At 42.2% G+C, this 12,322-nt stretch overlaps 1 protein-coding gene across 7 annotated transcripts in view; it reads left to right on the top strand.

The window, feature by feature from the left end:
• Window positions 1-840: 840 nt before the first annotated feature.
• SETDB1 (SET domain bifurcated histone lysine methyltransferase 1) overlaps window positions 841-12,322 on the top strand; it is a 38,810-nt gene continuing 27,328 nt past the window's right edge. For 2 of the 7 annotated variants that reach the window (XM_017546334.2, XM_017546335.2), the window contains exons 1-3: window positions 955-1,109; window positions 2,551-2,821; window positions 4,938-5,089. In XM_017546334.2, the coding sequence (XP_017401823.1) occupies window positions 2,562-2,821; window positions 4,938-5,089 (412 nt within the window). In that variant the 5' untranslated portion in view covers window positions 955-1,109; window positions 2,551-2,561. The other 5 variants (XR_001830340.2, XR_001830339.2, XM_017546333.2 and 2 more) reach the window with 4 other exon arrangements.

The following is a 12,322-nucleotide window of genomic DNA, read 5'->3' as shown; positions in this document are numbered from 1 at the left end:
TTTTGGGAAATCTTTCCTTTTTGTTTTTGCGACGGAGTTTCGCTCGATCACCCAGGCTAGAGTGAAGTGACAGGTTCTCCTCTCACTGCAGCTTCTGCTCCCGAGGCTCAGGCGATCCTCCCGCCTCAGCTCCGGAATTGCTGGGAAGACAGGTGCGAACTACCACGCCTGGCTGTTTTTCTCCCTTGTATTTTGAGTGGAGATGGGGTTTCACCGTGCTGCCCAGCCTGGTCTAGAACTCCTGAGCTCAAGCGATCCTCCCGCCTCGGCCTCCCAAAGTGCTGGGATTACAGGCGTAAGCCACCGCACCCGGCCTGGGGAATCTTTTCTACAGAAATAAAAGTACTACCTCAGAAGGATTTTTATTTTTATTGTTGCGCTATTTGTAGGGGCTGAGAACGGAAAACCATCTAAACAAATATGGTTAACCATACTATTCAAATGTCAAAAATACAAGTTTTACCTTTTTTATTGGCTTCAGGCAATGTCCACATATTAAATGAAAACAAAAAAATCTACATACAGGTACTAGAAAATTAAGCTGTGTTACCTGAAAGGAGTGGAGTGGTAAGTGATGGGGCCAGAGAGAATATTATCACGTTTTTCTTACTACATCTTGATAGCCTTTACAATTTGTATCACTTATATAACAAAACAAGCTCAAGTAAAACTGAGAGAAAAAAAAGCTCTAAACCAATGACTGTTACCCCAAGTCTTTACACAACGAACGAAGTAATGTAGCCATCAGTCGAGGGTGGTAGGAGAGGCGGAGCCTCGGTAATATACTTCTGGCCACGCCCACTTTGCTCGGCCAGTCGCGTCTCACGTGTGTTTAACGCATGCGTACTTACCTTAGTGTGCATTGCCTCAGAGGGGCGCCCCGCGGTTTTGGATTTGACCCCGTCAGGCTACCGTCGCGGTGACCGAAACGGCCTTAGAGGTTTGCTTCCGGGCGTCTCTTTTGCTTCCCCTTCCCTCCATCACGCTTCTTCCCCTCCCCCTCCTCCCTTATCCCTTCGCTTTCGCTCTTTTCCGTCGAGGCCGACCCCTGAGTCGTGAGTCTGGGGTCTGGTTGGTGGAAAAGAGCCCTTAAAACTGGAAGCAGGGAGGTGTGGGGAATACTGTTAATTGATTTATTTGGTGCCCAAAGGCTTATCTGGGATGTTTTGTTTGTGGGAGGAGGTCGGGCGGGGGTGGGAAGTCTCCCGAGGCGAGCGGGGGCGGGGCTGAACTGGGTTTGTGGATGGATGGGACGCACCCCTAGAATGGGTAGCACTGGGGTGGCGGGTGTGGGCAAAGGAAAATGGAGGCGCTGAAAATCAGATTTGCTTTAACAGTTTGATTAAAAAAGCATTTCACACAAATGTGCGAAGTATTTGGATTGTGGATATTAGGTAGCCACGTTTTGTTCCCAGGTTGATTTACTTCTCTGGAGAAACCTTTTTGCTGCAACCTTTTGTGTGCTTGAATACCACAGACTTTTAAAAAAGTTAATTTCCACGTGAAAGCAAAGTAACGTAAGGGGAACAACTAATGAAAAAGAAAATAGGCCAGGCGTGGTGGCTCACGCCTGTAATTCCAGCACTTTGGGAGGCCAAAGCGAGCGGATGACCTAGGTTGGGAGTTCGAGACCAGCCTGACCAACATGGAGAAACCCCGTCTCTACTAAAAATATGAAAAATTCACCGGGCGTAGTGGCGCATGCCTGTAATTCCAGCTACTCGGGAGGTAGAGGTAGGAGAATAGCTTGAACTCGGGAAGTGGAGGTTGCAGTGAGCCAAGATTGTCCCATTGCACTCCAGCCTGGGTAACAAGAACAAAACTCCGTCTCAAAAAAGAAAAAAAATTAAATATTGAATTAGTGAGTTACAGATCAACTCCGTCCCCAGGTGGGGGGTTTTGTTCAAATTAAGCATAACATGGCAAAGATTTATAACATTAGTTAAGTAACACATATAGACCACAAAAATACCACCTTCTACATTGGTTCTCTTCAGTTTTCCAAAGCATTATTTTTAAAGTTTTGTTTTGAGACAGGGTCACCCAGGCTGGAATGCATGGCGCAAACACAGCTCACTATAACGGCCTCTCCTGGACTCAAGCAGTCGTCCCACCTCAGTAGCTAGGCCTAATGGCATACACCACCACACCTGGCTAATTTTTGTATTTTTTTTTGTAAAGATGGGTCTCACCATTTTGCCCAGGCTCGTCTCAAATTCCTGCCCTCAAGTGACCCTCCTGCCTCAGCCTCCAAAAGTGCGGAGATTACAGGCACAAGCCACTGTGCTGGCCCAAAACATTATTTTCATTAGCTCCCTACTGCATAATGAATGTTTTCCATGCCGTTTCAAACTTTTAAATGTTATTCAGGCCTGCTACTGTGTAGCAGAAGAAATCTCAGCATCAGATTCTGGGGAATGAAGAGGGAAAACATGGACCGTTTGAATAAATAACAGGCAGCAGGGTAGAAATGAGCTTTATTAGGGAATCAGTTCTCTATTCATTGTGGTTATGAGGACTCCAGTTTAATTTGTTTTCTGTTCCATGCAGAGGACAAAAGCATGTCTTCCCTTCCTGGGTGTATTGGTTTGGACGCAGCAACAGCTACAGTGGAGTCTGAAGAGATCGAAGAGCTGCAACAGGCAGTGGTTGAGGAACTGGGTATCTCTATGGAAGAACTTCGACATTTCATCGATGAGGAACTGGAGAAGATGGATTGTGTACAGCAGCGCAAGAAACAGCTAGCAGAGTTAGAGACATGGGTAATACAGAAAGAATCTGAGGTGGCTCATGTTGACCAGCTCTTTGATGATGCATCCAGGTGAGAACTACATAGACAATAGAGGGAAATCTCTCCATTGGGAGATATTTTTAGGGCATAATTGTTCATGACATTGTACTAAGCATTTATTTTAATTTTAAAATTTAATTTGTTTTTCTTTTTTTGAGACAGAGTCTCACTGTGTCACCCAGGCTAGAGTGCAGTGGAGTGATCCCAGCTCACTGCAACCTCTACCTTTTGGGTTCAAATGATTCTCCTGCCTCAGTCTCCTGAATAGCTGGGATTACAGGCACCTACCACAATGCTTGGCTAATTTTTTGTATTTTTAGTAAAGACAGGGTTTTACCATGTTGGCCAGGCTGTGTACCAAGAATTTTATACTTTATGAAGTACAGATGTTTAGAACTTTACTCCTCCTCAAAGTTTATGGTCAAAAATCTGACCTCACAATCAGCCGTAAATAGAACTTTCATCTGTCAGCAGCTGATATATGATCAGCAGTAAGGGAGTCCAAGTTTTAAGTCCCTTCCCCTTCTTCCTCCTGTGCTCTATCTTAGCACAATTGCTTGTTCAGGGAGTGAGGATTATATAGAATTTCTGTCATATGTAACTTTGAAGCATTATTAAGTTCCTATACCCCTAAAAGTTATTTTTGGTGATCTAGTTGTCACTTAGAGATGGAATCTTGCTCTGTCTCGCCCAGGCTAGAGGGCAGTGGCATGTTCTTGGCTCAGTGCAGCCTCTGCCTCCCAGTTTCAAGCAGTTCTCCTGTCTCAGCCTCCCAAGTAGCTGGGACTACACATGTGTCCCACCATACCCAGCTAATTTTTATATTTTTTGTAGAGATGGGGTTTCACCATGTTGGCCAGACTGGTCTTGAACTCCTGACCTCAGGTGATCCACCCACCTCGGCCTCCCAAAGTCCTAGGATTACAGGCTCGAGCCACTGCACTTGGCCTACATTTTTAATTTTTGTTTTTTTTGAGTTGGAGCCTCACTCTGTCACCAGGCTGGAGTGCAGTGGTGCAATCTCAGCTCGCTGCAACCTCCGCCTTCCAGGTTCAAGCGGTTCCCCTGCCTCAGCCTCCCGAATAGCTGGGACTGCAGGTATACGCCACCATACCTGGCTAATTTTTTTTGTATTTTAGTAGAAACTGTTTCAGTGTGTTGGCCAGGATGGTCTCAATCTCCTGACCTCATGATCTGCTCCTGCTCAGCCTCCCCAAAGTGCTGGGATTACAGGCATGAGCCACTGCACCTGGCCCATTTTCTTTTTTCTTCTCTTTTCTTTCTTTTTTTTTTTTTTTTTAAAGACAGAGTCTCGCTGTGTTGCCCAGGCTGGAGTACAGTAGTGCGATCTCAGCTCACGAATCTCCGCCTCCTGGGTTCAAGCAAGCACATCAAGCTTATTTTTGTATTTTTAGTAGAGGTGGGATTTCACCATGTTGCCCAGGCTGGTCTCAAATTCCTGACCTCAAGTGATTGACCTGCCTCTGCCTCCCAAATTGCTGGGATTACAGGCGTGAGCCGCCACCACCATTATTTATCTTGTTACCTGAAAATGTATCCGGCCAGGATACATTTTCAGGTAACAAGATAAATAATGAGGTAAGGTTGAAAGTACTGTACTTTGAGCTTATTTTGGATTTTTGAGGAAGTAGTCTGGAAACTAAACCACTATTTAAAACATTTTTCAGCCAGGTGCGGTGGCTTACGCCTATAATTCCAGCACTTTGGGAGGCCGAGGTGAGTGGCTCACCTGAGGTCAGGAGTTTGAGACCAGCCTGGCCAACATGGTGAAACCTGTCTCTACTAAAAATACAAAAATCAGCTGGGTGTGGTGGCAGGCACCTGTAATCCCAGCTACTCGAGAGGCTGAGATAGGAGAATCGCTTGAACATAGGAGGTGGAGGTCGCAGTGAGCCAGGATCTCGCCATTGCACTCCAGTCTGAGCAACAAGAGCGAAACTCCGTCTCAAAAAAGAAAACATTTTTCTATAGGAAAAGCATTCTAAATTCTAAACAGAGACACTTTGGAATGTGGCCCATTTAAATTGAGGACAGTCTATACTTAAATATATATAAGTTATAATGGATTCTATACTTGTACTCCCTCTACTGGCTTTGACCTTTTCCACATGTGTTCCAATATTAGGGCAGTGACTAATTGTGAGTCTTTGGTGAAGGACTTCTACTCCAAGCTGGGACTACAATACCGGGACAGTAGCTCTGAGGATGAATCTTCCCGGCCTACAGAAATAATTGAGATTCCTGATGAAGACGATGATGTCCTCAGTATTGATTCAGGTAAGGGATGAGCTTTTGATACGAAAGTCTCAGGATTGAAGTTGAAACACTGGAATATGAGCAAATAGAAGATAATAGAAGAGAGGAGAAACCATTGTCACTAACTCCATATTTCAAATTGCCTGAGTTGGCTATTAGAGAAAAAAATATGCAACATTGTTAGTATCATAGATGTTCCTTATGTGCTACACCCTGATTGCATTACTTTGCTTTCCTTGTTCTGTGTAACCCCAGGAGTACTCCATCAAAGAGTGGAATTGCCAGGTAAGTGTATGTTTTATTGCTAGGATATAAAAAAATACAGTTGGTTTTTGTGAGTTGATCTTGCAGCCTGCAACCTCATTAAACTCACGTAGCTCTAGAAGCTTTGTGTTGATTGTGTGAGCCACTGCACCCAGCCGATTCCTTAGGATTTCTAAAACTAATTCATGCAAATAAAGTCTATTTTACTTCTTCCTCTCTACTCTGGATATCTTTTATTTTTCTTTTCTTACTGTACTCACTAAAACCTTCAGTATAATGTTGAATAAAAGTTATAAGAGCACACCAGGCACAGTGGCTCATACCTGTAATCCTAGCACTTTTGTAAGTTGAAGAGAGAGGATCCCCTGAGCCCAGGAATTTGAGACCAGCCTGGCCAACATAGCAAGACTTCATCTCTAATAAAAATTTAAAAATTAGCCAGGTATGGTAGTGCACCCCAGTAACCCCGGCTGCTTGGGAGGCTGAGGTGGAAGGATCTCTCTTTTTTTTTTTTTTGAAACAGAATCTTGCTGTGTTGCCAGGCTGGAGTGCAGTGGCATGATCTCACTCACTGCAACTGCTGCTTCCTAGATTCAAGTAGCTGAGACTACAGGCTCACGCCACCATATCCAACTAATTTTTGTATATTTAGTAGAGATGGGTTTTTACCGTGTTGGCCAGGATGGTCTCAATCTGTTGACCTCGTGATCCGCTTGCCTCGGCCTCCCAAATTGCTGGGATTACAGGCGTGAGCCACTGCGCCCGGCCTGGAAGCATCTCTTAAGCACAGGAGATTAGGCTGCTGTGAGCTGTGATCGTGCCACTGCACTCCATCCTGGATGACAAAGCAAGACTCTTCCAAAAACAAAAGTTTTAAGTACAGGCATCCTTTTTTTCTTTCTGATGTTAATACAAAAACATTTGGTTTTTAACCATTAATTATGTTAGCAATAGGTTTTCTATAGATGCCGTTTATCAAGTTAAGGGAAGGACTTTCTAATCTAGTTTAAGAGTTTTTGCCATAGCTGAATTGGATTTTGGATTTTGTCAAGCTTTTTCTGTATCTTTTTCCAATGTTCCTTTGGTCCTTTATCATATTAAGAATGCATTACAGGCCGGGCACAGTGGCTGCCACCTGTAATACCAGCACTTTGGGAGGCCAGAGCAGGCGGATCACGAGGTTGAGAGATTGAGACCATCCTTGCCAACATGGTGGAACCCTGTCTCTATTTAAAAAAAAAAAAAATGCATTACAGTGGTTGGTTTTTTTTGGATGTTAAACCAACCTTGCATTCCTGGAGTAAAACAGCCTTGGCATTGATGTATAATTCTTTCTATATATTGCTGGATTGGATTTGCTGATTAAAAAAAAAAAATCAATTTTGGCTAGATGTGGTGGCTCACGCCTGAAATCCCAGCATTTTGGGAGGCCAAGGTGGGCTGATTGCTTGAGCCCAAGAGTTCAAGACCAGCCTGGGCAACATGGTTAAACCTCTTCTGTAATTAAAAAAAAAGAAAAAGTCAGGCGCAGTGGCTCAAGCCTGTAATCCCAGCACTATGGGAGGCCGAGGCAGGTGGATCACAAGGTCAAGAGATTGAGACCATCCTGGTCAACATGGTGAAACCCCGTCTCTACTAAAAATACAAAACATTAGCTGGGCATGGTGGTGTGTGCTTGTAATCCCAGCTACTCAGGAGGCTGAGGCAGGAGAATTGCCTGAACCCAGGAGGCGGAGGTTGCGGTGAGCCGAGATCGCGCCATTGCACTCCAGCCTGGGTAACATGAATGAAACTCCATCTCAAAAAAAAAGAAAAGAAAAGAAAAAAAAAATTTTTGCATCTATTTCATGAGGGATGTTGGTTTGTAGTTCTGTTGTGGTATCCTTGTTTGGCTTTAGTAGTAGGGTAACGTAGGCCTTATAAATGAGTTGAGAAATGTTCCCTTCTCTGAGTTTGTATGGAATGATACTTCTTCCTAAAAAGTTTGATAAATTTAATTCAGTGGGGAGGCCATTTTGGCCTGGACTTTTTTGTGTGGATTTTTAAAATCTTTTATTTTGGAATAATTCTAGATTTACAGAAAAATTGAAAAAGTAATAGAGTTCCTGTATATCCTTCATCTAGTTTTTCATAGTGTTAATATGTTACCACAGTACATATGTTAAAACTAAGAAGCAGGCGTTGGTATATTACTTGTATGTAAACTCCAGGTGTTATTCAGCTTCTGGGCTCTTTCTGTTCTGTGATCTAATCCAGGATACCATGTTAAATGTATTATGGGAAGGTTTTTAATTGCTAATTCATTTTCTCTACTTGATAAATGTCTATTAGATTTTGTTTTCCTTCTCAGACTGTTTTTGATAAGTTGTGTCTTTCTAGGACTTAGTTCATTTCATCTAAGTTGTCTAATTTATTAGCATAAAGTTCACAGTATTCCCTTCAATCACCTTTAATACCTGTAGGTTCTGTAGTGATGTCTTATCTTCATTTTCATAATATTGATTATTCAGATCTTTCTGTTTTTCTTCTCTTTGGCTAGTCTTTAACATTTATGAATTCTTTTCTCTTTTTGAAATAATTATCTTTTGGTTTTGTTGGTTTATTTTCTTTACTGCTTTCTGTTTTCTGTTTCATTGATTTCCAATGTGATCTTTATTACTTTTCTTTTTTTTTTAAAAAAAGACAGGGTTTCACCATGATGGTCAGGCTGGTCTTGAAGTCCCGACCTCAGGTGATCCACCTGCCTTGGCCTCCAAAGTGCTTCGATTATAGGCGTAAGCTACCACGCCTGGCCTACTTTTCTTCCTTTTAGTAACTGGGTTTGATTTTATAGCCTCTCAAAGTGGAAGATTACAGTGTTGATTTTAGACCTTTCTTCTTTTCTAATAAAAGCTATAAAACTATTTTCCCTTAAGCATTGCTTTGCTGCATCTTTTAAATTTCTTTTCCATACAGTGTCACTCTCAGCATATCATACATTTTTTAATACTGTGTTTTCAGCTTCATTCAACTTGGCATCATTTTTAATTTTCCTTGTGGTTGGTTGATTTCTGACTATTTGGGGATTTTTTTAGATTTCTTTCTGTTGTTAATTTTTTTATTGTGGTCAGAGAATGTTCTTTGTATAATTTTAGTCTTTTTGAATGAATGAACAAATTGATTGATTGACAAGTTCTCACCCTGTTGCCCAGGTGGAGTGTGATGGTATGATCATAGCTCACTGCAGTCTCAGCCTCCTGGGCTCAAGTGATCCTCGCACATCAACCTTCTGAATAGCTGGAACTATAAGTGCATGCCACCACACCCAACTGTTTTTTTCTTTTTTAGTAGTAGAGATGAGGTCTCATTATGTTGCTCAGGCTGGTGTCAAACTCCTGAGCTTAGGCAATCCTCCTGCCTTGACCTCCTAAGGTGCTGGGATTATAGGCGTGAGCCACCATGCCTGGCCTGTTTCGTCTTTTTTTTTTGAAACGGAGTCTCATTCCGTTGCCCGTGCTAGAGTGCAGTTGCACAATCTCACTGCAGCTTATGCTCACTACAACCTTTGCCTCCTGAGTTCAAGCAATTCTCCCTCAGCTTCCTGAGTAGCTGGGACTACAGGTGTGTGGCACCGCACCCAGCTAATTTTTGTACTTTTGGTGGATATAGGGTTTCACCATGTTGTCCAGTCTGGTCTCGAACTTCTGACCTCAGGTCATCTGTCCACCCCATCCTCCCAAAGTGATGGAATTACAGGCATGAGTCACTGTGCCCAGTCCTGTTTCTTCTTTATTGCCTTCAAATCAAACAAACATTTCAGAAGACCACTGTTCTTCTGATTTTTTTCTTTTTTTTTGAGATGGAGTTTCACTCTTGTTGCCCAGGCTGGAGTGCAGTGGTGTGACCTAGGCTCACCCCAACCTCCACCTCCACGGCTCAAGTGATTCTCCTGCCTCAGCCTCCCAAGTAGCTGGGATTACAGGTATGTGCCACCATGCCCTGCTAATTTTGTATTTTTAGAAGAGACAGGGTTTCTCCATGTTGGTCAGCTGGTTTAAAACTTTCAACTTCAGGTGATTTGCCTATCTCGGCCTCCCATTGTGCTGGGATTACAGGTGTGAGCCACCGTGCCTGGCCTTTTTTAGCTTTCTCGAAAGGATGGCATCTTTACCTAATCATAATCTGTTACAAATTAATACTTAATTCTGGTAAAAATACAGCAACTTTGCACCAGCGTACTTCCACTTTCACTCTTCCTGTGTGATATTATTGTCAAATATATTATATCTACATGTTTAAAGCCAATAATTTAGTGTTATAATTACTGCTTTAAGCAGTGTCATGTTTAAAGAAGGTAAAGGAAGAAAAAAAAAATATGTATTTACCCAGTTGTTTATCATTTCTGTTGCTCTTCATTCTTTCCTGTGGATCTGAGTTATCATTCAGTCTCATGTTTTCCACCCAAATGATTTCCTTTAATTTTTTTTGCAGTACAGTTCTGCTGACAGTGGATTGTCTCAATTTTCTTTACCTGGGATATAGAATTTTTTTTTTTTTTTTTTTTTTTTTTNTTTTTTTTGAGGTAGAGCTTCACTCTTGTTGCCCAGGCTGTAGTGCAGTGGTGAGATCTCAGCTCACTGCAACCTCTGCCTCCCAGGTTCAAGTGACTCTCCTGCCTTAGCCTCCTGAATAGCTGAGACTACAGGCGTGTGCCACCACACCCAGCTAATTTTTGTATTTTAAGTAGAGTTGGTTTCACCATGTTGGTCAGGCTGGTCTTGAACTGTTGACCTCATGTGTGAGCCACTGTGTCCGACCCTACGTGGGATATAGAATTCTCGATTCAGAGGGTTTTCTTTCAGCACTTCAAATATGCCATCCCTGTGCCCTCTGGCCTCTATTTGATGTAAAGTCAGATTAAATTATTTTTGTACCATGTATATGAGTCAATTTTGTCTTGCTGCTTTTAAGATTTTGTTTGTCTTCTGATGTTAGTTTGACTAGGATGTATTTAAGTTCTCTCTTAATCCTACTTAAGGTTCATTTAACTTCTTGGATGTGTAGATTGAAGTTTTTCATCAAATTTGAAAGTATTTCATCTATTATTGCTTCATTTTTTTTTTTCTGTTCCCTTCCAGACGTGTCTCCCTGCTTTCTGGGATTTCCATTACATATATGGTGGAATAGTTTAGCTAGTAAGGTGAATGCATTTAGAGTTGCATTTAGCTCTGACATCTCCCTTGGCTTTGACTTCTTCAGCATTGTGTTGACGCGTAATGATGAGTTCATTTGCTTATTGCAGCGTGGTATTCCATTGTATGAATATGCCACAGTTTATCAATTTTCCTGATTATGGACATTGATGTACATTTTTTGAGATTATAGATGACGCTACTGCAGATAATTATTGTACATGTCTCCTGATACACATGTGCAGGAATCTTTTTAGTGTATATACTGTTAGAGAGTCACTAGTTCTTAGGATATAGAAACCTTAACCTTATTTGATTTTTTTTTTTTTTTTGACCGTGTCTCACTCTGTAACCCAGACTGGAGCACAGTGGTGCTATCATAGCTCACTGCAGCTTCAGCCTCCCAAGTAGCTGAGACTTCAGGAATGTGCCACCATACCTGCCTGATTTTTTAAAAAAATTTTGTAGGTTGCTCACAGTGGCTCACACCTGTAATCGTAGAACTTTGGGAGGCCAAGGCGGACACCTGAGGTCAGGAGTTTGAGACCAGCCTGGCAAATATGGTGAAATCCCATCTCTGCTAAAAATACAAAAATTACCTGGATATGGTGGTGGGCGTCTGTAATTGCAGCTGCTCAGGAGGCAGAGGCACGAGAATTGCTTGAAACCAGGAGACAGAGGTTGCTGTGAGCAGAGATCAGGCCAGTGCACTCCATCCTGGGTGACAGAGCAAGAATCTGTCTCAAAAAATATATATATACATATACACGTGTGTGTGTGTGTGTGTGTGTGTGTGTGTGTATAGTGTTACCACCCAATGAATTATTATGCAGCCACTTAAAAAAAAAAAAAAAGGTGAACTTTGAGGACATTATGCTAAGTGAAATAAGCCGATAATAAAAAGACAAATACTGTATGATTCCACTTACATGAGATATCTATAATTCAGTGGTGGCCGCCAGGGGCTGGAGGAAGGGGAGAATAGAGAGTGTTTAATAGGTACAGAGTTTCAGTTTTGCAAGATGGAAAGAGTGGTGGTTATGGTTGCACAACAATATAAATATACTTAATACCACTATATGGTACACTTAAAAATGATTAGAGCCAGGTATTGGCTTTTGCTTGTGGTCCCAGCTACTCAAGAGGTTGAGGCAGATGGATCTTAAATAAACCCAGGAGTTCAAGGCCAGCCTGGGCAACTTAGGGAGAACCTGTCTCATAAAAAAGACAATCACAAATGTTAACAAGGATATGGAGCAATTGAAACCCTCATAAATTGCTTATAGAAATACAAAATGCTATAGCCACTTTGGAAAACAATCTTTTGGTTCCTTAAAAGGTTAAAAATAGAATTACCATATGACCCATATGCCATATATGCCCAAGAGAAATGAGAACATATGTTGATGTAAAAACTGATATACAAATGTTCATGTCAGCATTTCATAATAGCCAAAAGTAGAAACAGCCAAAATGTTCATCAGCTGATGAATGGGTAAACCAAATGTGGTGTACACATACACCCATGTATTGACTACCATAGGATATTATTCAGCCATAAAAAGGAATGAAGGGGACGGGTGCAGCGGCTGATGCCTGTAATCCCAGCACGTTGGGAGGCCAAGGCGGGTGGATCATGAGGTCAGGAGTTCAAGACCAGCCTGGCCAATGTGGTGAAATCCCGTCTCTACTAAAAATTTAAAAATTAGCTGGGCATGGTGGCATGCACCTGTAGTCCCAGCTACTCGGGAGGCTGAGGCAGACGAATCGCTTGAACTCTAGAAGCAGAGATTGCAGTAAATGGAGATTACACCACTAT

The sequence above is a fragment of the Cebus imitator genome, unplaced genomic scaffold (genome assembly GCF_001604975.1).
Source record: "Cebus imitator isolate Cc_AM_T3 unplaced genomic scaffold, Cebus_imitator-1.0 Scaffold188, whole genome shotgun sequence".
NCBI lineage: Eukaryota > Metazoa > Chordata > Mammalia > Primates > Cebidae > Cebus > Cebus imitator.
This window is presented reverse-complemented; position numbering and strand designations above follow the sequence as displayed.